General features: G+C 35.5%; 2 protein-coding genes across 2 annotated transcripts; one reads left to right on the top strand and one right to left on the bottom strand.

Annotated features, from left to right (window-relative positions):
- Positions 1–8,119: 8,119 nt before the first annotated feature.
- Positions 8,120–14,986, bottom strand: LOC144434458 (protein FAM221A-like). The gene is made up of 6 exons (XM_078122909.1): positions 14,717–14,986; positions 13,202–13,375; positions 11,898–12,088; positions 10,258–10,464; positions 9,392–9,606; positions 8,120–8,929 (listed from the first exon to the last, which is right to left on the bottom strand). The coding sequence occupies exons 1-6, from the start codon at positions 14,794–14,796 to the stop codon at positions 8,849–8,851; spliced, it is 948 nt and encodes a 315-aa protein (XP_077979035.1). The 5' UTR covers positions 14,797–14,986; the 3' UTR covers positions 8,120–8,848.
- Positions 14,987–15,307: 321 nt separating this feature from the next.
- Positions 15,308–27,224, top strand: LOC144433933 (E3 ubiquitin-protein ligase Zswim2-like). Its single transcript, XM_078122343.1, has 9 exons — positions 15,308–15,867; positions 16,529–16,899; positions 17,557–17,799; positions 18,939–19,023; positions 19,793–19,920; positions 20,799–20,967; positions 22,279–22,631; positions 23,247–23,895; positions 24,855–27,224. The coding sequence occupies exons 1-9, from the start codon at positions 15,718–15,720 to the stop codon at positions 25,053–25,055; spliced, it is 2,349 nt and encodes a 782-aa protein (XP_077978469.1). The 5' UTR covers positions 15,308–15,717; the 3' UTR covers positions 25,056–27,224.
- Positions 27,225–27,888: the final 664 nt, after the last annotated feature.

Raw genomic sequence — 27,888 nt, 5'->3', positions numbered from 1 at the left:
TGGTATGGGATTCAACCCCCCCCCCCCCCACCACCACCCCCCCCCCCCCCCCCAGCAATAATAAGATAGACCATTCTTGCAATCCAGTGATTTCTAAACATAAAGTGGACACATTTTCCAGGACACTACCATTTTTTGTTGGGGATGGAGGATGAGTAAGCAGGAATTTTTTAAAAGATTGATAGTATGATCTGATGTGACATTTAAGATTCAAACACTTGGGGATGGGGTGGGGTGGGGTGGGGTATGGCACATGGAATATTTTTGTTCTACGATAACGCCTGACTCCAGACTCAGTTTTATTTTTCAAAATATATGCCAAATGCTACTTGTACTTATACGTGATCTTGATCTTGAGATCAAAAACGACAGAAGTTTAAAGGAGGTTTTCAAATATACATGTGGGTGATAGAGGTAGGGGAATAGGTCGATGACTTGGTAACTTGTGTATGGGATCAAAGGAAAGGTGGTTGGACTTAAGTAGATTCTGTTTTACCAGAGGGCTGGGATGAGTTGGAGGAGGGCATGATCTGAGTGTATATGTATTGGGGGGGGGGGGGGGGGGGTATTACCTGAGATCATGTGTTACTGTATTGTTTGGAAGGCTTGCTTAAACTGAGTTTATGTGTATTCATACAGTCTTTTTGTATAGATGGTCAAGATGACACACACTCAAGTAAAGACAACTCGGGTCCTAAAGTAATACAAAATGTATGGACAGCTACATTTTTTTTGTATCTTTCATTCAAATCAAGCTATGGAGTGAAATTACCGATACATTGTTTGTATTCTAACAACTTACATACAAATGCTATCTTACTAGAATTGCAATTTCTTTTTCTTTTTCATACTTGTCTTTTTCTCTTTTCAAATTGAACATTGTTCTTAACCCATAATACCCCTTTTAAAACTTCTCTGTATGAAATCAGCATTGATACCCATCAGGAGACATCTAATCCTAATCCTGACCTTTCTGGTCTAGTTTCCACAGGGTATATGCTGCAAACTAGTATTAGTTCAGTATGTATGGCAAGGGACAGTCTTGTTCAATTATGTACAACCAGTATATATGTAATGCAACATAGTGAACATGCATTTGTTTGCAAACAACCTCCCCCCCCCCCCCCCCCCCCCCCCCCCCCGGTAGACCAGAACAAGGTAAAAAAAAGGATAAAACTAAAAAAAAAGCATCAATGTATAAGTAGGGCTAAAACATTTCATTTGCCCTCTTACTCCTATACTTGTCTCTAAGTAAGAGTAAATAACTTTTGTACAAATTATGCTAATGCAGGGTTCACTACCATTTAAATTGCCAGGAAACAGTTATTTTTTCCTTTTATCATTTTTATAGTTTTCTGTGAGATCTTACAAATGTTGAATGAAGTTTTATGTCATTTCTGTTATCAAAGTGCCAAGGCAAACAGGGAGATATAGTACTTGCCAAAATATCAATTTGGACATTGTGTGTGTGTGTGTGTGTGTGTGTGTGTGTGTGTGTGTGTGTGTGTGTGCGCGCGTGTGTGTCTGTCAGTCTGTTTGTATGTATGTATGTATGTATGTATGTATGTGTGTGTGTGTGTGTATGTGTGTGAGTGTGTGTCTGTCAGTCTGTGTTTGTTTGTATGTATGTATGTATGTATGTATGTATGTATGTATGTATGTATGTATGTATGTATATGTATGTATGTATATTGTATGTATGTATGTATGTATGTATGTATGTATGTGTGTGTGTGCATGCGCGTGTGTGTGTGTATACTAAATTTCCTCGTTTTACATACATTGAAACGACATTACGTCAGCATTATTTATTCCTTTTAAAAAAAAAAGCACATATTCTGATGTCAATTTTAACTATTTTAAAAATAATTATAAAATATAAAGACTATGTATGTTAAATTACAATATAAAATATATGTGCAAAACACGAAAGATATCTTTCTAATGGGCATTGTTGTCATAATATCCATGTTTCTGTGTAGTTTTCTTTTCCCATGATGTAGAAGAGATGAGAGTTGATAACAAAGGTCATTTGGTCAAATTGCAAATGATCAAAACCAAGTCTCACAAATGAGAGATAATATACAATGTACATATTAAAGGCAAAAGTTTATAAATAGTGTAAGGTACTGTAAACCTAGATATTTTCGCTACTAGAAAAAAAACACTAACTTTCACTAATTACCAGACTGATACATTGTGTTCATGTACAAGAAGGCATTTTAGTCACTACTAATGTTTGAATATTTGTTTTCCAGCAAAATATGCGAAAATAAAGTCTTCAGCCAAAATTTCCAAGTTCACAGTACATTCAGCAAAATACAAATGCAAGAATGGCCCATGATTGAAATTAATAGAATGTTTTGGAGGTGTTACTCTAAATTTACCAATAATTTGATAATTATGTACATTATACTGAAAAGAAATCGTGAAATCAAGAAATGCTTTGTACTAATTATATGGTTTTTACTAAATTAACCCGTTGAAATATTTAACAAAAATATGTAGCAAAGTGCTGAGTGTTGATGATTGCGTGCATATTTAAAACAAAAGAGAATGAATGACTAGCGTGAATAACTAGTGTGTACATGTAGTACTGTAATACAGAAATGATTTTTATGCGCCTAAAGTTGAAATATCATAGAGTACCGACCCAAAGAGATATATATGTATTGGTAGTATGATAGTCCTATGTAATCCTTATGGTTCCAATGACAAGATAATATTAATGCAAGAACCTGGGATTGAAAACTTGACCTTTAAAACCAGGCAGGAAAAGGCAGATTAGCTATGGGTTTTCCCATCGTTGCAAAACCATGGCCTCTTTTACGACACCGTCCAGAATGTGCCGTTATTTCACAGTGAGGCAGAAGAAATAACAGCTCTGGTTTGCCAGAATGGGGTTTTCCCTCTTGAGCTTGTGTGTGTATAGAATTATGGTAATCAGACCTCAGCTGATTTGTTGCGAGCTACATGTAAAGTCATGATGCAATTCTGACTCAACAGAACTGATGTTCTGTCTATTATGACAGCCGTGTTCCATCCATCGAGAACATTTTAGTTAATACGTATACTGTCATATTAGTGTAGTCCCTATACGGTATCATTACGATTTACACCTCCACTCACACATTAGGCTGAAGAACTTGGGTAGCAGTAGTGAGTGGAGGTGTAAATCGTATAGGGACTAGACTAGGGTGGCAGGGGATGTGGGAGTTCACACTTCAAGTGGACTGAAAATGGGTGAAAGTTGAAAGGTCGTGACTGAATGTGAAGGCTATTTGAATGACAATTTTACTTTTAATGATACTCATGACTAGCCCAGAGACTTGTGATAGTCTTACTATTGCTAGCCATTCAAACTAACAACTAACAATAATAAGACCACAAGTTTATGGGCCATCTCATGGCAGATTATTTTATATGTTGCCTTTGTTAATTTTTTCTCTCACTAATTTCAAAAGAAAGATATTGTAATTTTATATTATTGTCATGTTGACATGCTTGCTATTTTGTTGTTGAAAAAGTTGGGTCAGTCAAAAATTACAACATAATGCTTGGATTGATTCTCATTCAAATATATTACATCTATATGTACATGTACACTACCTCACTCCCATAGTACCGATATTGCCATTTCATCAACTATTTCTCAGTATTTGAACACCTTCATACAAGTCTGTTCTATGCATTACTGAACCAGTGCTGAATATTTAGTGTGTACTTTTCTCATATTAGTATTACAGCATATGAGAATGTCAAAGTGCAATCACCCCCCCCCCCCCCCCCCACCCATACACTCACCTTTTATGAAACACATGGTGGTAACAAACTATTTGTCAAATGAACAAAAATTTATCAATGATGTGTAATGTAATGTAATGTGATGTGTATGTGATCTTTATGATTGAGTATATTTTTGAGTTGTGTCAATGTCAGGTTGATGTTCAGTTAGTCAGATTGTTCTACAGTGTATTGTGATAGTGACTCCAGTCATGGGGATGCGATAACATGACCGTATTATATCTGAATGCCAACTGTATGCTTTTGCCATTCATATCAAATTCAGCACAGGTATGTTAATTATTACCCACCTTGAGCCTTGGCTAGGAAATGACGACATCGCGATTGTGTGTGCCAATTAGTCTCTTGGCCATTCTGATGTAGGAGAAAAAACCTGTTATAGCTAAAATATTCTAAAACTTGTCTAGTCACGTGGAATATATATATATATATCTACTGCTAAGTTGTACTGTCAGTGTGCTGCGTCAGTCTTGCTATCCAAGATCAGTGTTTGTAAATCACCATTTCTCCCTCATGTCACATTTTACTCAGTTTATTAAACTAATGCAATAAATGGAAACTTTCATTTCAAAATAAAATATTGTGTATCATTGTGTATGTATTTGAAAAGGCTGAGTGTTTCTGTTTCAGTTTAATAGCTTGATGGTACTTGTAAGTGTTGTGGTAAGTTGATGGTGTTGTACATGTGGTTAGTACTATAAATATGGGTGAATGCTATTTAGAGTGTTGTGCTACCCCCTCTTGGAAGGCTATTTCACAGGATGGGGAGCAGAAAGTTGTATAGTTGTGAGGTTGCTCCTACAGATGGAAAGAGTACATGTCTATATGTTTAAGCTGTGATATAATATGGAGAGTGTGTGAATGCGATTCTTAAGTTATATTTGGTTGCATACTGTTCAGTAGGGAGGTCAACTCTGCTTTCGAGTGACTCATATGCAATGGTTAGTCTGGAACCAAGGATTTCCACTGTAGTTCCGTGAACACTGCTGTGACTCTTAATTTGCAGTGTTCACAGTGTTTGTTTTGTTCATAGGGGTTCTTAGGTACCTACCCCCACCCAAGTAGTCTGGATGCCAATGTGGTCTCTAAACCATTGTGTAAATCATAAAGATTCCGTACAGGGACTAGACTAACTCCACATATAATACACACATTTGCAAATATGTTCATCTTGAGAAAAAGTTTTGCACATTGGTGACTTTCAAACTATTCGCCATTTGGAAATTAATTTTTTTTTTTACAGTCGCCAGCTTTCCATGTCTCATTATCATAACACTGTGATCTGTAAAGTACTTTTATTACCAGCATTATTTCTTGTAAATATTACCTTTATTGATTGATCACAGGAACCAACACTCGGATAATGTCAACCTGTCAAGTTCAATGCCCTTTGCAATCCTGAAACATCTGTTTAAAATAAATACTCAAACACGTTTTTATCACAGGGTGCATATTTTTTTTTTTAATTCTGTGTTCAATAAATTCTAAAGCACATACATTGTGAAAATGAGTTCAATATCAAAACCAACATGCCTGTATTTTAAAAAGCACTCGACCTTGCAAGAATAAATTAGCAATTACAAAGAGGAAAGCATACGTTTCCTTTCATATCATTTTCCTCTTTCATGTTGCTGAATCTATACATATGTACACAACATTTTGTGTCCTTACGTCAATTGCAAACAACCAACACACATATGGTGGTTTAATGATATTTTCTTTCTGTGGTGTTAGTTTCCACATACTAAACTACTGTATAATTTACCAGAGTGAGTACACTGACATACTATGTACATTTGCTTCAAACAAGTTTCTCTTGATGACTATTGAGTGATTGCCAATATTACTGACGATGTGTGGTTTTCTACAATAAAATGTATGTGAACCAAAAGTTTAAACCTGCACTAGCTGTAAGTGGGGTATTATTTTTTTTAATTAGACAACCAACAATATATTCACTGAAATGTTTTAACATGCAAATGATTAGACATTGTACTTGTTAATTAGAGGTCTATTTTATCTGTATATAGTAGTATAGTAAATAAATGGAAATAACGTGATTTAGGGTATGGACCCAAAAATTGAACAGATTCGATATTTTATGTCATACTAAGTGTACTGCTACACAAATATGTTTACCCACAGGTGAATCAATACTTTACAATATTTACTAGTTATTATATCCACAGACACGTTTCTTCCTTGTCTGTGGTATATCCTAACAAAACTGTCATAAAACATTCCAGTTGCAGCTAGTCTGGATGCCACCATGGTCTAAACCATGTGGTCTCTAAAACACAAAAGGAGATCTAAAGATTTGACGAGGGATAGATCTAGACTAAGTTGCAGCTAGTGCAGCACTTTAACTTTACTGAAAAATTTTGCCACTTTGTGAAAAATGATAAAAGAATCATGACCTTAAAAACAAGATATTTATGATTGCATACATGTTATTAGTTTATTTGTAAATATGTAATTTCTCAAAAATGACAAAAAAATACATTAATACCATAGTTGTTGTTTACTTACATCTACCTAAAGTCGTGAGTTTGGCAAGATTGAATATTTTTACAAGCTGTGAAAGTTCAAACATTTTATATTTATTAATATTAAGAAACATTTTTACACAATGACAATATCATGAATATTAAATCTTCACAATAACAGTACTGTAAATATCAAAGGTGAATACATTTGGCTTACAGACATTAAAACAAGTCTCTGTATGTCTGTATGTGACACACCCACTATTCTAACTGGATAAGGACAATTGGTTTAATGGTGCGATTTCCATACGGGGGGGGGGGGGGGGGTTAGGGGGGGGGCTGTGTTTATGAGGACTGCTAAAGATATCCTTTATGAATATCATGGTATACATTCACTATCAATTAACTAATTATTATATACTGTAAATAAAGCTACTTGTACTGTAAATCCTGAGCCACTTCAAAAGAAAACATAAAAACAAAATATATAAAATATTGTACAGCTTGAATTCTGGATTTCTCAAACGGCTATAAATGTTTATGGGCTGTTTGTGATATATGTTTAGTTCTCTGCTTGAATAAAAAAACCCTGATATCTACTTGTAAAGCTAAAACCCAGTGGTGCTTATTTGAAATGTTTTGCTGCAACAAGTTTTTTTCTAATTGTTGTGATGTACATGATTAACGGTGTTTTAGTGATTCTCCTTCAAATTTGTCATCACTTTTCAGTGGCTCCCACCACAGGGCGCTCAGGCTTAGTTATGTTTACAAAAACAAACAAACAAATGAACAAACAAACAAACAAAAATAAGTAAACAAATACTGAGAAACATCGACAACAGAGTAATTACAAACCAGTATGAACACTGTTTCTATGCTACAAGAATTTCAATAATTTATGTTTTCCTATGTGCGAAATGGTCACAACTGTACATACCATTGTGACCATTTCACTTATAGGAAAACATAAATTATAGTTGTTCTTGTTGCATAGAAACATGGTTAATACTGATTTGTTATTACTCTGTTCTTGATGTTTCACAGTATTTGTTTACTCATTTCTGTTTAGTTGTTTTCGTAAACATAAGTAACAAAGCCTAAGTGCCCTGTGCTCCCGCTAGCAAATTCAAACATTTAGCCACTGAATTAGCCAATCTCAAAAAGTTTTCACTACTTTCAGTGAATATTAGCCATTACTTTAGGACTTTAATATGGTGAAATGTAGTGATGTAGGATCATATGGTCAATCTCAGGGTCAATCATCGAACTTGACAAAATTTGACAACACAGTAAGCTTATAGCACAGTCACTTGTAAGCTAATACTCTATTCAAGTAGCTAATATACATATGCAAATATGTGTCACCAGGTGCTTTTTTTTCGAATGGCTCTGATTGTGCTGATAGGAGTCCAGTTGTAAAAGGTTTACCTGCCGAACACATATTTGGGCATGACGAAGTTGATCCAAGCATGTGGATGATCTGAGCTATTTTCAAAACAAATATCTTCAAAAGTACATACTATTTATGTCATGTAAATTTTGTTCAGTGTTGCAGTGAAACAGCCAATGCTGATCAAATGGACCAGTTATATGTGATCATTTGAAACTTTAGGGCAAGTTGTCAGATTATTTTTTTTTAGATTTTGTCAGTTATGTCCTTCCTACTTCCATGGTCATCTCATGTAAATTGTGACAGTGAAAAACGTGTCGCCAGCAGTAAATTTCGCCAAATCTAATTTTTGAAGCCAGCTAGAATATATATCAATATACATAGTTTGTACAATATATATGCAAGTCTATACAGACATCTATGATACTTTCATAAATATATACATTTTATACTTAACAGCTGTTTCTTAAAATTTCAAGTTCAAAATTTGTAAAAGATGTGACTCATTACACTCTATGGAAAGTTGATAGCTACCATTGTAAGTACTTTATGAACATTGTGTGCATTGTATATTTTGTGTCTTCTTCACTCAGTGTGTAAAAATTTTACAGAAATCCGTGTGTATAAATTGTACCATAAACCCTCCACTGGGTGGAGGGTCTATGATTGTACAGAAATCAGTTATGTCTAAAACATAGATGTTAGAATCAAAATGTGATTCTATAAGAGACCAGTCAACACACAACTTTTTTATAGACAACAAATAGATGGGATTGGTGTGAGCACTTGTTAATGACCGTTGTCACTTTTCTGTAACTATTCTATGGAGTAAAGTAGTACAAAACATTTTTATGGAACAGAAAGTCATTATCATGATTTTCTACTGTTTATGCAATGCACATACCTAATGGTTGTATCTCGGCTTTTACTCTACAGCATCTACACTGCACAGTAAAACTTCAATTTTTTTTCTGAAATTTTGTAAAAGTTTCAACAAGCACAACATATAAGTGTATCATATTCCACATGGTTTCCTTCATCCAGACAGGAAATACCCTTGACACAAAAGTCTTGACATGACTTTACTGGATTTGATGTACTTTTAATAGTATCTCTCTGACCATTCAATTCCTGTGTGTCATCTTCTCTGTGTATGAACTACTGTGGTTCACTTTCTAGGTGCTCTTCTCTGACTTGGTTTTATGGCTGGTTTATAGCCACCTCGTGCTCTTGCTTTCTCTGCCTTTTGCTGGAAAAATACAATGTATGGTACAACTTGTTACACTATAAATATTAATAAATGTAGTAGGACTGGGCATCTGACAAAATATTCAACAAATTTCATATGTTCTGACATACTCCCCCACTCTCTCTCTCTTCACTCAATTGACAACACAAATATTTTGTAATAATGTCAAATTCTCTTGTGCACAATGTCAAGGTCAAACTTTTGAATTTGAGTGAAGGCTGTCTTTTCTAATAATAATAATGTTTGTCAGAATCAAAAAAGTGATCAAAATTTCATTACAATAAATTACTTTTACTTAATACTTCAACTCTGATATTTACAATAATTTGGTTTCTTAGCAACCGGAGCAGATGTGTATTTGTGAATAGCTCACACAAAATGATTGGTTTCTTTTGTGAAACTAAACGGTACTTGAGAAAAGTGACAAATTTACAGACCCAGTCTTGACTTTGAAATTCTTACCCTTTCTTGGTATCTCCTTTCATAGAAATCCATATCACTTTCACCTGGTCTTTTAAGATGTGACATCTGATGACTGAGTTGATCTACATCACCTGATGTGATTTGACCTTTCCTACCACCACCCTCTAGTTGATTTATTGTAGATGCATGCATTCTTAAGAATGGGTGATCATCAGCCCCAATCGGTCTGTTCAAAAACTCATCATCTGGAACACCTGAGATTCAAAAATAATAGTTTTCAATATTTTGAGAATAAAACTTGAGAGTGAAACAATCTAAAAACTAACTTGACAAATACATGTTAATTTTAGAATAATGAACATTATGCAGATTTAAGTATGATAGTGAAATAATTGTTCTGTTCTCCCTTTGGCATAGATATGACAGAATCCCATGCACACACACAGTACTAAAGTGACACACTTGGGGGTATTTGCACAAGCACTTGCAGTGTTCTGTGTGGTCATACTTTCACAAAAGTGCAGCAGAAAACATGGCAAGCACAAGTGCAAATACCCTTGAGTACCCACACTGCACACTCATGTGGAATGGGATGCTGCTATTATTGCATATGTTTACATGAAAGGCCAAATATCTGTAAAAATCATACTGTGCGATCATATTATTTTGTGTGCAAGGAATGATCGTGCCTCATTTTACATGCTGGTCCTATGCAGTAATGTTTTCTGTACTGCATTGCTGTGCAAATACTGCTAGAGTTTGTACAAGGCACTGATGCAAGTAATCTCTGGTACACATATAATAAGTTGAGGTATGGCACATCAAATTTGCTTAGAGTTCACACTAAAATTACACTACATGTACTGCACACATTCACCCAAAGTACAATCAAATAAATGACAAACCTAGTCCACTGTCATCCAATCTCATATAACCCTCTGCCAAGGAACTGAAACCAGTTAGACCACCCATAGCAGCATAGGGTACGTCATAACCCACTGGGTGACCACGGGCCTCCCTCTCTTCCTTAGTTTCAACTAATGTCTCATGCACGTATGTTGGCTGGCTGCAGCTGCAGGTGAATGATCTCTTGAAACCAACACATTTACAGCCTAAAAATAACAATAAAACGTTGATAAGAAATCATAATAACAATTATATAAATAGTCTGACAGTTACCTGCCACCAAATTTTTAGGTCCCTAAAAAAATTGTGTGGTTCCAATTACGCTCAATTTTAGAATAGCAGAGGTCGCGGTAGCTTTTTTCTGATGCGTCCCTGGGACGCGTTCCTGCCAAAATTAGCGTCAAAATCCTATTACGGTGCGTCTTTTCCAAAGTGGTTAGGCAGATTTTTTTTATGTGCAAGTGTTTAGTTCAGGTAGTTATGTTTTCCGTTGTTTTCCATATAGTCTCTGTGAAATTGGTTTCTTCCCATCAGATGTACAGCCATTACAGATTGGAAGAACAGTTTTATATTGTCTTTTTAAGTTGATGTCAGTTTCTGCATCCACTATTTCTCGCGAGACTTCACACAATTTTCATGATTTTATTATATTTTTCGGGAATATGTAAAAAAAAGTTTAGGGTCGGCAGTGAAAAACTAGTAGGTGGGGTCAAGTAACTGGAACCAAACAATTTTTTTTAGGCCTTAGCTTAAATTTTTCTATTTTATACCAGAATTTTGTTTACAAACAACTGACAAACTTGAGTCAACTTTATTAAAACGCAAAGTGATCGGTTCAGTAGTCTAATCTGGAAGTGTTCAGTAATCATTTCATAATACTACTCTTCATTTGATCTCATCATCACCAATCACTGAAAAACAGACAACACTTAAAAACTACTGCAGGCATCAAGTTTATTAAAACATTGTAAAATAAAAAAAAGAATTATGTATGAACTGTTTCATACTGATTTGTCTTGATAACACAAATAAGTTACAGAAACCAGACATTCCTGTGGCTGTCCCGACCACAAATGTTAAAGGAGAATACAGCTGGAAGTGTTGGAGGTAATGGTATTGTACCAAGCAAAACCAATACAAGAACTGAACATGTATGCAATGGTATTCTTGGCAACAGGTTTTAATATTCACGCAGGGTTTAAAACATGCTCCTGGCATTCATGTCCTGCAAATAGTTTTCTTGCCTGACAAAATACTGAAATGATTGAAAACCTGAAACATTTCGAGTTTACTTGTACATTTGTATTGTACTTCCTGTGCTATGGAATGCTTTTAGTATTTGATGCTAGGCTGGACTATCATATTGCAATGAATTCATGGTCAGTCATTCAAGTTATCCATGTAGTCCAATTTCTTACAAAAGACCCATACTATGTAGTTCAAAAGAAACAACTAATTATTGTTCTCCCTGCAAAAGCAGAACGTGAGAGGTTAATGGATGTGTATATATCATGAGTTGAAACATTATTCACAGACTTTGAACACCTTTATTGCAAGTGACTGACTGAGTGCCACTGTTGAAAAAAAATGCTATGCTTGGCAAAATACTTTTAATATTACTGTTTGAAGTTAATTGTACCTTTCTTGCATTTGTAGGGTTGTGTTTCAGCATGATCATCAGAATAGTGTTTACATTGGCATCGTATTGGTTGACTGCCATTTAATGGTACGTAATGATAACTTCTACACCGACAACCTTTGACCCTGCAGGGCAACATGATGGGTCTCTCTTCAGGAAGCACATCAAAATCTGTCTTGTGTTGTTTGTACCTGATGAAAGAAATGTAACAATGACATAATCTTTGACTAGGATTCTCCTGGCATATGGTAATAGTGGGGTACCATCCTGTAATTTCTGTTAAAATGAAAATGAGTAAATTCACACATAAAAAAAAAATGGTATGCTCATTTGCACTCTGATGTTGACTCTTAATAAGAGAAGTCCAGTGGGTCAGTCTTCATCAAAAGCAATAGCCCAGAGACATGGACTATCTCACGGCTTGACAGAAGAACATTTTCAAGTCAGATAGCAATTAAGTATTTGAACTAAAAATGTGACTGAATCCATTGTTTGTAAATAAATAATAAATAAATAAAACATTTATATAGCGCCATATATTCACAACAGTACTCATACTAGTCATGGGCACTTCACAGAAAAAAAATAATGAAATAAAATAAAAAATACTGCAAGAAGAAAGAATTTAAAATAAATAAACATAACTTCAGTAAAGTGATCTGTAAGGCTGTAGTCATTTTGGACTCTAGGGGGCAGAATATAGCATACACCAGTGTTTTTGTTCAGGTGTGGGAACCCTGGGGTAAATTTGGTAAAACTAGCATAGTTCCCATACACTGTTATATAATTTTGGTGGGGAACACCGGTAACATGACTGGGAAGCTCAGGTAAATTTAACCTGCTCACCACCCTTAAAAAAACTCAGATAATCCTATTATCAGTGTCCGACCCAGGAAATAATATTATTGGTTAATTTGCATAGTTCTCATTTACTTGAAATAAATTTTACCATCTTGGCACTTTATTTCTTGGTTGACATCATGACTTCCACTCCATGTGCTATTTGTGCATTATAGCAGGTTCTGAGAATTAGGTACATTATGTCATGTATCTTGTTCTGAAAACTTTCAATTTTGTTTTGCCAAAAGTCCCCCTATTTGGTTTAGTTTAGTTAAGTTTATTTCAGTAAAACAACAAGATTGATGGCACAGCAGATATACAAATAAAAACTGATACAAATTGTTGAATTACTTGGATAACACACAAAAGTCAAAGACTTGTTTCCAGTGGGGTCCATATTTCAGGGTTAACCAATAAAGATTGTACTCATGGCTAGTAGAATATAACAAGTGGAGAGACTTTACCTATGTGTACAAAAACATGGTGTTTCTGGTCCAATCAGCTTACAATCCATTCCACTTGGTGATGTCCAACTAACAAACAAACGGTTCTTCATTCTTTTAGTTACCACAGTCTTTTTATATTTATCATACTCTTCTGGTGTAAATAACTTCCCATCATCATCTTCACCAACAATCCTAGAGGTACATGTAATAATAGATTTCATCAACATTTAGGTTTTAATGGTTGTTTTAATCAATGAATGCCAATGTCATAAACCACAGGCCTCTTTATCATATGGCACCATCCAAAACATACCTGCCAAGAGGTACATATTTCGTTGCTTTAGCAGATGGTGACAGATCACTTCATCCCAATTTCAACTCGTCCCATTTCAACTTGTCCCATTCAACTCACCCAAATTTCACCTCGCCAGAGTGTCAACTCACCCCAATTTCAGTGCATCAGATTTGTCGGCTGAATGCTTGTTTATTTTTCATTATGTGTTGGGGGGGGGGGGGGGGGGTTCTTACCAAAATGATGGAGTGAGCAACCAAATTTAAAATCAAGACATAGTGAACACACGATGCTCTTAGGTTTACTGCAATGTCTTTTATAACTAAAATCAGGAAACCCAATTGTGACCACATCTTGCTAATCCTAATGCAACTTCACTGACTTCCAGAAATTGATCCAGCCAAACTTTGTACTTTATTTTATGATGGAAATAAAGATGAATGATGAGCACATAAACCCAGGGAGTAGGCCTTTACCTCATTCTAATATATTTTGCATGTAGGCTTCTATCGATCCATTCCTGATTCTCATACATGTAAATGTAAATCATATTGCAAAGATCTGCAAATTACTACATGATTTTGAAAGGAATTGAGATGAGTTGAAAATAGTATTAGATAATAATAATTATTGGTGCGATTTGAAATTGGAGTGAGATGTAATGGGACGATTTGAAAGGCGGGGGGGGGGGGGATGTGAATCGCAATACTTTTTTAACACCCCCCCTTCAATCTCTATTTTTTGTTGTAAAAATGTTTCCATTCAACAGTAGTAAAAAGATACGTAAAAACTATGTATGCATAAAAATATTGCACATTGCTATGCCGTAGTGTATATAATATTAGAAGTGTAAGATAAAAGTCTAAAAGGTGTTTATTTGTTCAGATAAAAGTTCTATTATTTGGTTAAATTGTAATAGTGAATTGAAGAATTGTACAAGTAATACAATATAATCAATGAATTAAATGGTATAAATGGATTAAGTGTGCTATTTTCTCCTGGTTGTTTTTTGACTGACTGACCGCACCCATCACACCTGTAGAGTATGTCGGCTCAATGACACTTGAAAGGTCACTTCAGGCCAACGACCAAGTCAATGAGATATACGTCAATGCAATATAACCATAACGTTTACATTTTATATGGTCCACGCACTGTTGATTCACTAGCTTCAAAAATAATTTTAGCCTTCAAAATACTTCAGGATATGCTACAGTGTACTATTAAATATCTAAACTTACTTTCTGTATTCGAAATATGCATCTACATGAGCTGCGGCGTTTCCACCAAGTTTGAGATGATACTGTCTGTCGTCTGCCATTTTCTGAGCGCTGTCAGTGCAGTGTAATCTAAATTCGTCTGTCAAAATCTCGCGTTAACGACGAGGGTCAACAATGGTAGACGGGTTGAGACGCCGTGTCTTCCACAGTTGAATGGTTCGCATTAACAGTTTGATCAGAATCCCTTTATAACAGTTCAGAAGAATCGTAGTTGAGCTCTCCGCGAGGAACTGTCACTTTCTAAGTAGCAACCAGGAGCGTCGAAAATGGCGGCCTTAGTGAGAGGAATTTACCTCCAGCCTCTTACACGGACTATAAATGCTATCATTTTATTTTCAATCCATAATCATGTTTTCTGAAAAATATTTGTAGTCCAAGAACAAATGAAACTTTAAAAATTTGTGATAATTATTAAATAATGATTAGTTGAAATACAAAATGTTCTTTTTGTGAGGATTTTGTATATTATAATATTTCTTCTGGAATGAGTGACATGGTGATCACCAAAACGAGGCAAGTAAACATTTCAAAATGGAGGACTTCTGATCTGAACTGTAGCTGTACTGTCTTCCGTTGATTTTCACATTCCGTCCAGATAACGTACAACTTCTACGCGTTTGTATGTCAATCCCATTCTTTCAAAGGATAACAGAGCATGGTACTTGAAGTCAATATGACCCATGACAAGTCGTCATCGATATTATATACGTGATACTAGGACCGGGAACTAAGGACGCCTCCGACGTAACATCGATGGCAACGAACAACTTGATGAAGAAAAAACCCTCAGTCACTCAAGATTTGAAGTTTGAAATAGTATGCTAAAAAATTATATCACAGTCTCCATGTTAAGCTGTGAGATATAATTCTTTATTCCCAGTCCAAAATTCTTTGCTGGAATATGTTTAATTGTGTAAAATAGTAAAACAACGTCCAATTTCATCTTTCTGACAATATCAACCATGTCGAGAAGTGTACCATGGCGAAGAACTGTTACAGACACAGTAAGTTGGAGACAGGACCAGGCAGAGAGGGCGACCATGTATATTTTGAGAAATGTTGGTCCAACAGGATTTCTATTACAGGAGGATGGCGAACGTAAAAAACACAAGGTAAGGATAAATTTTGAGAGCCTGATTATTTGCAATACCATCTGAAAGATTCAATTTTATCATAGTTACCAGAAATGAAAGATATATACAATAATCAATAGTTTCATTCTGTATCATAGTAAATCATATTGTATATTAGATGGTGATGATGATGATGAATATGATGATGATGGTCGTCGTCGTCGTCGTCGTCGTCGTCGTCGTCGTCATCATCATCATCATCATCATCATCATCATCATCATCATCATCATCATCATCATCATCATCATCATCATCAACAACAACAACAACAACAACAACAACAACAACACCAACAGCAACAACAGCAACAACAGAAAAAACACCCCCTCCCCCCGAAAAAAACACACCAAAAAAACAACAACAAAAACCCAGAAAAGCAAAACAAATCAACAGTTTACATAGACATTTACTAAGATTGGTATGGGTTGAAACCTGACCACTGTAGATGACATGATAGACAATTTAGAACCCAATCACACTAATACTTATAGATTTGACAATCCCCATTCAACCTTATTATATCACACCTGAACTCTCATTGGAAGTTGAATCATAAAGTTATTAAAAACTTTGATGTTTAAGATCATCATGACTTGCTTATCCGCATGATCAATATATCTTTTCTTTGTTCTTTATTAGGTCTTCCTTGGTGACCCTCACACTTGTACCTGTCAAACATTCAAAAAAGACAAAGACTTATGTCCTCATATATGTTGGGTTTTACTCAAAAAATTCCGCGTTCCCAGACAGAACCCTGTGTCTTTCCAGAAGGGACTAGTGGAAAGAGAAATTAATGAAATTCTTAGAGGTATAACACAACATGAAGATGGAAGGAGACGAGGACAGGGTTTCAATGCTGCAAAACGTGCAGAGAAAAATAGCAGTGGTGGTACGGAGGTTGGTCCTGATGGAAAGACACAACTTGAACAGAGACCCATCACTGAAGATGATGTGTGTCCAATCTGTCAAGATGAATTACTTGAGAAACATGAACCTGTTACGTATTGTAGGTCAGTATACATATGCACTGGGATTGTCATCCACTTCTTTTAGTTGTAGTAGTGTGATAATCAATGGTGACAGTACTGTGCAATGCAAAGCAATCACTATAAAGATACTGAAAGCCACCATTCGACAGACCTTGTTCTCAGGTTCCAGACTAAACATTTCTATGGATGTTTACATTCATATAGAAATGGTGGAAGTGTGTGGCTTGCATGTAAGAATCCCTACTCTTTTCAGACAAGAACAATAGCAACCTACCTTTTTCAGACTGCACATGAATAACGGACAGTCGGACACCCCCCCCCCCCCCCCCCCCCCCCCAAAAGAAAAAAAAAGAAAAAAAAAGAAGAAGTGAATAGTCAGTGTAAACCCCTTTCTGCATGGAATCCCCTTTTCAGACAAGACAAATGCAAAGAGCACATCCCTTTTCAGACTTGGATACCTGAAAGTAAAATTGTGTGGGTGACAAATATGTATCGTTTCAATGGGAGTCCCCCCTGTGAAGAAATCACATGTAGAATCATAGACCCTTTCCTGCAAGGTCTACATCAACCACTGTGTGTGACTTTATCTCTGAACCCATCTTTCTTGTGATGACTAAGAAATATCAACCCAGGTGTCTTGTCCTTAAACCATACTTTGATTTATTTCTTCCTGTCCAGGTATGGTTGTGCCAAGAGTATCCACATCAAATGTATGAAAGTATGGGCAGAACATCAGAAGTCTTCAGGTGAAACAACCATTTTATGTCCACTATGCAGAGAAAACTTTGGACCAATTCAGAGTCTCCAAGAAGAGTTTAGGAATTCATCAGTCAGGAAGACCAGGGCAGAGAGATTAGATTTACATTTAGGGTCAGTTTGCAAGAGATGTCGAATGTCCCCCATACAGGGTAAATGTTATCGGTAAGTACACAAATGGTAGTTTTTAGACTTCCACCTTTACCAATTAGTAGTACTGTACTTATGGCAAAAGACGTACTTTATATGCATGTACTTTTTCATTCTGAGGTCTATAAAATACAGACTGGTTACAGAATCTGTCACTGAGAGTCAGTTGATAGATTGAATAGGGAAACAATACCAAATTAAAAACAAGGTACCAGTTATAAGGTCAGGAGGCTATCACTGATTGTCAGACAGTGTTTGGCATACTTGTTTGGTTTTCAATTGAAAGTCAGTTAAAAACCCTTCATGTATCCTCAGAGAACAAGCATAAAAGATGGTACTATTTTATTGTATTAGTGTATTACATTTTTTATCTAAATCATTTGAAACCCCAAACTGCAACGACTCCTTCTTTGTCTCACTGTACTAGTATTTGAAGTTGTGCTTGCTCTGGTTAATTATTGTATGTAAAAGCTGACGCACCAACTTGACATTACAGATACGTGACATGTAATACATAACACATAAACTGTACATACAGTTGTGCTACAGTTCCATTTAATTGGCGCTATTTTTATTGTATTGGAATTTTACAATACAGTGCACAATACCTCACAAAATAATACTATGTGTTTTGTTAAGGGCAGTAAGCAGGTAAAATCTTTTTAACTGGGGTTCCCTACCAAAATTATGGTTCAGTGTATTAGGAACTATGCCAGTTTTTAATACCATATTCCCCTTTCACTTACTAGCATTCACCTACCTTAGCAAAATCAGTGTAATAACTTCACAAATCTTATCAAACCATCAAATGTTAGGTATTATGGGCATTGATTATCAATACAAAGTGCCAGTTTTCAATACAACATATTAGTTCAGAGGTGTGTCTATACAGTTAGACAGGTTCTTGGGAATAGGTTAATCTGAACACAGACAAGTGGTCTGAAAGGTCCAGCCATTGGTCCGCTTATGTAACCACTCACTACCCCAGAGAGAGCACATATTATAAGTGGAAGGAACACCTTGATCTTTCAGGCTAGAGACTATAGGTAGGTCTTTAAAATTTACTTCACAAGGTGTTATTTCCATATTGTTTATTATTAGTGTTTCATGTCATCATATACCTAAAGTTTATTTTGTCATTATCATTAATACAGGTGTACAAACTGTGTGGATTACTGTCTTTGTCAAGGCTGCTTTACTACTAGTGTACATATGGAACATTCATTCCTCTTCAGACAGGTAAATCAAACTTTTGAATTGCATTCTAGTATCTGAAACAAAGTTTGTAAAATTACAATATTTCCGCTTGCTATTGTATGTCAAAATGATGTTATGATAAGTCAGTCAATCAATCAATCAATCAATCAATCAATCAATCAATCAATCAATCAATCAACCAATCAACCAACCAATCAATCAATCAATCAATCAATCAATCAATCAATCAATCAATCAACAAACCAGAAATAGACTGTAGACACATTAACATTGTGCTTAGTAATTTTGATGTCAGTTTACTCTTGTTGGGTAGTGACCCATGTTGACTGTAACTCTACTTTCACATATGAATTTCATCATTGAGAAATTCATCATTGCCCCGCAACAATGGATCTTTCAGTCTATAGATGTGTGTGTGTTTATATTTTGATTAGATTATCAATCTCAGACACTGGTTAGTGGTAGTTGCTAATTTTTGTTGTAATGTGATTGATAAGATGTAGTGAAAAGTTGATGTATAGTGAAATACTTAGTATTTATTTCACTGATCAACTACATTCCAATGAAATGAACTCATTCAACATTTTGTATATTCTCAAGGTTTTGTTCATCGTTTGCATTCATTCTGTAACTAACAACTTTCATTTTCATTGACAGTGTAGATCTCACTCTAGATAGTATGTACAGTATTGTTTGAAATACATAGATATCTTGGTCACACTCTAAGTGGAAGTGTAAAACATCATGCAGGGTTTGGTAACCATGTAACATGTTTTTGTTTCTTTTACAGAGAGCTAACCAACGATGGAGACCAGCTGAGAGAGGTTCTGGTGCAACACTTCCATCAGCTGTAGTTAGTGATTTACAAAACAGAGATATAACAGAAAATGATTATGATGTACTGCTACAGCTTGACGGGTGAGTTAGGGGGTTTGTACAGTTTGATGGATGAGTTAGGGGGTTTGTACAGCTTGATGGATGAGTTAGGGGGTTTGTACAGCTTGATGGATGAGTTAGGGGGTTTATACAGCTTGATGGATGAGTTGGGGGTTTACACAATTTGATGGATGAGTTAGGGGGTTTGTACATGTACAGCTTGATGGATGAGTTAGGAGGTTTGTACAGTTTGATGGATGAGTTAGGGGGTTTGTACAGCTTGATGGATGAGTTAGGGGTTTTGTACATGCACAGCTTGATGGATGAGTTAGGGGGTTTTGTACAGCTTGATGGATGAGTTAGGGGGGTTGTACATGTACAGCTTGATGGATGAGTTAGGGGGTTTGTACAGCTTGATGGATGAGTTAGGGGGTTTGTACAGCTTGATGGATGAGTTAGGGGGGTTGTACATGTACAGCTTGATGGATGAGTTAGGGGGTTTGTGCAGCTTGATGGGTGAGTTAGGGGGTTTGTACAGTTTGATGGATGAGTTAGGGGGTTTATACAGCTTGATGGATGAGTTGGGGGGTTTGTACAGTTTGATGAATGAGTGAAGGGATGTGTACAAGTTGATGGACGAGTTAGGGGATTATTGGTCTTCCTACTCGAACAGCAACAATATCAAATGGAAGGAACAATATTGAAAGGAGAAAAATGTAAATAAAGGAATTAATGCATATTCCCACATCAGATTTTAATCAGATTGAGTTGTGCCCAGACACTTCTATATAAATTATTAGAGAAAGTCTATATTTTTATTGACAAGATTATTTGTAACAAGAGGAACTTTCATCAAATGCATAAACCCAATCTACTTTCTTGTACTAAATCTTACCATCCTTATGTCTTTGCATCAACAGCCAAGAGGGTGGTACCACTGATACTCTACCAGAGTCTATGGTACAGGCATTACCCACCATGACTGTCAGACAGGGCAGTTTACTACTATCACCTGGTGCTCAGTGTAGAATTTGTCTTAGAGTGTACACTGCCGGACAAATTGTCAAGAAACTGCCATGTAGGCATGAGGTAAGATACATATAGTGAAACTATTTATGGTATTTTGTTCTCTTCACAAGTGGGTATAACATGAAGCTTATTGCAAGGTTCATTTGATGGGCTAGAAAACAATGCAACAAAATGACTAACGGTTGCCTGTGTTTGTTAAATGATTATAATTAGAAAGTATAGTAACATACTCTTTACAATTAGTTGAAAGCTTTTGAAAGCTTTGAGTAAAGGTGTCTAAAGTCTCATGCATATGCTATATATTACCTCCACTGGGTTAAAAGAGTATTAACTCTAACCATTGATGATTTTACTTTTGCAGTGGACTGAAGTAAGTGCAACTTTTGCACCTGTAGGGAAGAGACATGCATGCCTGTACCGATATCTATACAAAGTCATTATAATTTATTAAAGCCAGAGTCATTTTTCAGTTACACTTAGTGAATCATTCTATGATTGCTGCATAGAAACCAAAAAGGCCATGTAAACTAAAATAGTGTATTGACAGAGATATCATAATGACAATAACTTCAAGGGTTAATATAAATTTATAATTGTTGAGAAAATTTATTTAAAAAAATTAAAATTCACAGAACAAATAGATGATATCTCCATCTTGAAACTCAAGACCACATATTGTGTCTTCTTACACTCAAAGCAAGACTCTTTGCCATGTTTGCTCATACTTACTATTCTTTCAGTATTTTGTAGATTTTTCTGTAAATTTTCATCTGGTGGAAACAATGCTCCTGATATGGCCTTAACCCTGTAATCTAGATGCTATCCATGGCTTTGAATCTGAAGATCTCCTACCCAGCGTCTAGCAAAATGCCTTCAAAAATCTAGCTAGACCACATGCTGGTATTACTAATACTACTAAACAACGTCAGTATAGTCATGCATCTTCAGATCCCCAGATTCAAAGTCACAGATAGCCTCTAGATTATAATACCTGGTAATAAGATATGGCAAAAAACAAAATAATGACAATTTTGCATGCGTACGGTTCAGACAACAAATCTTCTGAAACTTCAGAAGATATGGAATTTTTTTCTGCTATTGACGGTTTCTACTCAATGGTGGTTTTTAGGGCCTATCAAATGAGAAACAACACTTTTGCATGATTTGGTAAAGTTTGCTGTTTTTTCAATATCTAGTAAAAAAAATTCAAATTTAAAAAAAAAAAAATTTGATAAAAGAAAATTCAATAGATTCAACTGGAAAAGGTAAAGAGGTAATATGGTGTAGAAATGTTAGCCATGTATATTATTTTGGGGCTTTATGATTGGAATTATTTGATGCGTTATGTGACTTTGTTTAAATCTGTCTTAGTTTCACAGTAGCTGCATAAACCAATGGCTTCTCCACCAACGTGGCACTTGTCCAGTGGATGGCACCAACATGTACAATGCTATCAGGACTGTCCTAGAAAATGCAAGGATTGCTAGGCAGCGGCAACAGGCTGCCATTGCAGCATCAAATGCTACAAACAGACAGGAGGAAACCGGAAACACACTGCAACTGGAAATTCCCGGTATCGGAATTGCCACAAGGAGAGGAAGTCTTCCCAATGGTCGTGTTTTGAGGGGTGGTGATGGAAACACTGGCAGTACTTCTAATGGTGAAGGTTTTCAGTCAACCTTTGCTCTGACAGGGTCTAGTTATGGAAGCAGGCAACCACAAAGGTAAACAATTATTACTGTTGTCTGTCAATTAACCTTACAGGGTCTAGTTATGGAAGCAGGCAACCACACAGGTGAACAAAAATATTACTTTTTATGTCAATTAATCTGACAGGGTCTAGTCATGGAATCGGGCAGGCAACCACACAGGTGAACAATTACTGATATTGTGTGTAAATCAAAATATCCATCCATGTTCTCCAAAGGAAACAAGTAAAATACGGTAAAAAATGTCCTTTAGAGAGTTGTAAACCAGAATACACAAATAATATATTAATATAAAAGACCTCAGTTTATCGTGTATGACCCATTTTGATCAATGATATCAAGATACCAAGAGTAGAAGTACTTTCACTCGTTTATGAAAAGAACAATAGAAAATCAAATACTGGGGGTATTTACTACATTAAAAGTTAAAGGATCGGTCCAATCAAATGACATTTTGAATTTCTAATGATTTAGTACATTTTAGTAATTCACTGTTTTTGATATAGCTTTAAACATAGTGTGAGCTGTTGATATGACAGGTTCATGTATCTTGCCATTTTGCTGTTTGAGACAGTGTGTCCATTGATGTTCACTTTGAAAAATTGACAAATCTTGTCATTTTGGTTTCAGAGGACAAGAACTCGTTAGGAGTGATAGCATCTCATCGTTAACTAGTCTGAGAAGAAGAGAGAGAACACCACCCAGGAATGGTGGAGATGCCGGAACTCCACCACGATCTAGAGAATCAACTAGAACTAATCTTAGGAATGGCATTGTCAATACATCAAGTCAGAGACAAGATACACAAACCTTAACACGATATAGACAAGAAAACAGGGTACAAAATGGTGACAGGGTCCCTGTACCACCATCAATTCCATTACCACATACATCTGATATTGCACCATTAATTGATGACTTCCTTAGAGTGTCAGACAGGATTACAAATAGAGAAACGCAACCCAGGGGAAGAATTCATCACCAAGTACACATACCCCAAGCAGACAATCATGAGAGTGTTCCATCTATACCCATTCCTAGAGAAGAGATTATGACACCCATACAGGGACGGCAAAGTAATAGTGCATCTAGCACAGTGCATGGACGCCCTCCACTACCCAATGAAAATAACAGTCCAAGTGGTAGTAGTAGGGGTAATGAGGTGTCGAGGGATAGGGGGAGGACAAGGAACAGAGTACAAACACAGATAAGGAGAAGGAGTAATAGTGGTGGACGGCTTGGATCTATGGAGAGACCCAGCTCTGCTGTAAGACTAGAGGTAAGTCTAGCTTCTGGCTTGCTGTATAATCATCTTTATTCATAAATATTTACACATACATGTATATTAAACATAAATGTATACAAAAGTATAAAGTACATTGTATTTCATACATACATACATACATGCATGCATACATACATACATACATACATACATACATACATACATACATACATACCATACACAATGATACATACATACATACATACATACATACATACATACATACATACCATACACAGATACATACATACATACATACACATACATACATACATACATACATACATACATACATACATACATACCATACACAATGATACATACATACATACATACATACATACATACATACATACATAGTACATACATACCAACAGACAGACATACATACATAATGATACATACATACATACATACATACATACATACATACATACATATGAATATGAGTGTTTCGCTGGAGAGAACAGTGCTCGATGCAAATATTAGTAGCAGAGCATTATTTAATTCAAAAGAGTAAGGATGTTATGAGTCGTTACTAATACATATGTATGTAAGTACATATGTATGTACCTACATACATAGTTACATCCATGTACATACATACATACAGACAGACAGATACCCATCCATCCATCCATGCATACATACATACATACATCGACATACATACACATGCATACAATACATGCATACAATACATGCATACATGTATACAGCACACAGACACATACACATCCATTTACAATGCATACATCCCACTGTGAGATACAGCTCTTTGAAGAGTCCAAATTATGTGAACAACATCAGAAACATCAGCTTGCAAAGAATCTTTAATCGTGACTTTTACCAAGAAAGATTTAGGTAGTTATTTGTATTCATTATCAATGTAATGTGTTGTTACACATGAAGGATAATAGAATCACACACGCTTTTATGTATTTCCTTTCCAGTTCCTTGAAAATCTTTTCCTTGGTAGTGGTGGTGCTGGAGTTGTATTGGAACATAACAGATCTAGCAAGAACAAGAAGAGAGCAAAGAAACCAGAGAGAACCGTGCCAAGAAATACAAACACAGCCAATACAGAGACTAGTGATATCGTTCTATCGGGTAGTGCATTAACTACAATGACAATATCAAATCAGGATGGCTAGGAAAGTCAATATTGATTTCAAGAGAAAATGCTAAAACTTGTACCGACACCACCCTCTATTTGCCCCCATCATGAACACATCCTTGAAATGTATGCATCATTTGAATTTGCTGTTTGTGGTGAGAATACAAGAAGATTATGAAAGTCTGCTATTCTGTAATGACCCTGGTTCAATGCTCATACAGACAGACATACAGGTACTTGTTTTGTAAACTAATTGAACATTTCAACATTTCTGTCTATGCAAACAGGACAAAAACAAACAAACAAATGATATTTTTATTAAAATAATGACTGTATGAATGATTTTTATTCTCTTTATTTACATTTACATTACATGAAAGTGTGAACATTCTATGAAATGGTGATTTCCATTTTTTCATGTTAAATTTTTTTTTTTACAAAGGATTACATAGATATATGTAATGAACTTTATAGGTTTTTATATTTTGATAGTTTTCATGATGGGAAAATCAGAATTTTCATTTAAATATTCTTTCATTCCAAATTATAATGAACTGAATGTAAAACTACATTTGCTACATGACTTGTTGTTTGTTCTTGCTTTTTGCAAATTAAGCGATAGTGAATGTGAGCATTTTGAATCACCTTTAAGGGTCCATTGATTATACCGGTAAATGTTTTTTATACATGCCCAGCAAGCATAATTCCATTGTTTGAAGTCATTTGTGTATATTCCATTTCATGACCAATCTATATTATTCTGATATCGATGCCTGCAGAATGAAATAACTGTTACTCATTCCAACTTTATTGAAGCATAGACCCTCCACCCAGGGAGGAGGGTCTATGATCAAAGGCATTATGTTTGCTATGCATCAGATGATCTCCTTAGTTTCTCTTTTTAGGTCTGTGCCATGAGTAATAATTGTAAAGCCCTAAGATCTCAACATTCATTGCTGAAAGCACAGGCCTGAGACTCTCTGTTTTCAAAGGCACTCTTAAATATGTACCATGATTACATATCGTAATTGACCACACAAGCTCAGGGTTTCTATAATTACTGTTTTTCTCCCAGTGTGTATTGCATACGCATAGACCCCCCCCCCCCCTACCGTGTGTAGTACTGTACAATGTGAAAATCAATGCGTACATACATACTTCCATGTACAGATCTTAAAATGATGCCATGAGAAATTGATATTTTGAGAGGCCTGTCCCAACACCATCTAAACACGTTTTTACACAAGTACCCTTACATGGTCAGATGTTCCTCAATAAAACTTAAATAATAAAACATACAATTGACTGTAAAGATATTATAGTTATTGTTTGATACGATTACTGATAATTCTCTGAATGTTATTGTCCTGAAATGTTTAGAAAACATGTTTTTTGCAAGTCAAACATTAAATTTTAGAAGTGGTCACCAACTTAAAACGAGACTTCAGTATTCAAATATTCGTGAAAATTGCACACCACTAGTATAATCATACCTATCGTCCAGCCATTTACAACCAAATCAAATTAAGTCTCAGCATGGAGTTGTTAGCTGCATTGATGTTCTGTAGTTATGTAAGTTTACTTGAACTTAGATTAGAACAAACCATTGTTGGTGTTGGGAGACCATGACAATATTGTTTCACCTCATGCTTCAATACAGCGATAGAAATTCATGATTTTACTTACAACCTGTAACATCGAAGTAAAACACTTTCATGTGTGCCACAATTGTTTTAATATTCTATACACTTGATATGAATGCTACAAATGAGTGTGGTAAATGAGTACTACTAGATTAAAAACACTTTACTTTATCCAAAAGTGGGTGCAAATTGTAACTGGCATTTAAATCTACCAACTGTGTCTGTTGATGCAAAAATCATCCCATGTGATGATGGATATTAAATGAGTTGGCATCAGTCATCAAGGACCACAAAAGAGGAACATTTTCTGATTGATTCAACCATGATACACCACACAATATCACAATATATCTATTAAAGTGAATGGCGTCACTGCTTGATGTGAACAGTAAAGAACATTTTTAAAAGATTGGAAACTGAACTATTGGGTATATTGCAAAGCATGGAGTTGAGATGATCAAGATCATCAAGTTCTACGCTAATGTAAGTTACAATAGTACTTAAATTTTAGTTTGTTTACCGTCCAATTCTGTACATGTGCAGAATTTGTATCTTTAAGTGCAATTGATGGAATGTTATACACTGTTTGAATAAAAATTTATGTATGAAAGGAATTATTGTTTTCATATTTCTTAAATGACTTAATGAGAGAGAGAGAGAGAGAGAGAGAGAGAGAGAGAGAGAGAGAGAGAGAGAGAGAGAGAGAGAGAGAGAGAGAGAGAGAGAGAGAGAGAGAGAGAGAGAGAGAGAGAGAGAGAGATGTATGGGGAGGGAAGGCAAGCTAGAGAGATTTTAATAATAGTGTGTGAACAATGTTCAGGAAGGAGAAACTATTGACTATCATTTCAAATATTAAATCAAGTAACCCCAGTCAATTTGTCATATAATCAATTACCCCCCCCCCCCCACACACATACACTCCCCCAAAAACAATTCAATATGCAATATAAGTTATGAAAATTTCATATTTAGTTTAATATACATTATTTTTGACAATAAAGTAACAATTCCAGTGACACACAACTTATATTATAACTAGCTACTTGATTTATGTGGTTGGGGTACTAGGCCAGTCAGGTGACTGGGCAATAAACTATGTTGTTATATGTATGTGACGAGCCAGGGTTATTTCAATTCCGCAATTTTGTGAATGTGAAAACTCTAATTTTTAAATTTCATTTTTTTTAACGACTATAAGACTTGCAAAATTCATTTATCTGTGGATTA

The sequence above is a fragment of the Glandiceps talaboti genome, chromosome 4 (assembly GCF_964340395.1).
Source record: "Glandiceps talaboti chromosome 4, keGlaTala1.1, whole genome shotgun sequence".
NCBI lineage: Eukaryota > Metazoa > Hemichordata > Enteropneusta > Spengelidae > Glandiceps > Glandiceps talaboti.
The sequence above is the reverse complement of the archived record's forward strand: the minus strand, read 5'-3'. Positions and strand labels throughout refer to the sequence as shown.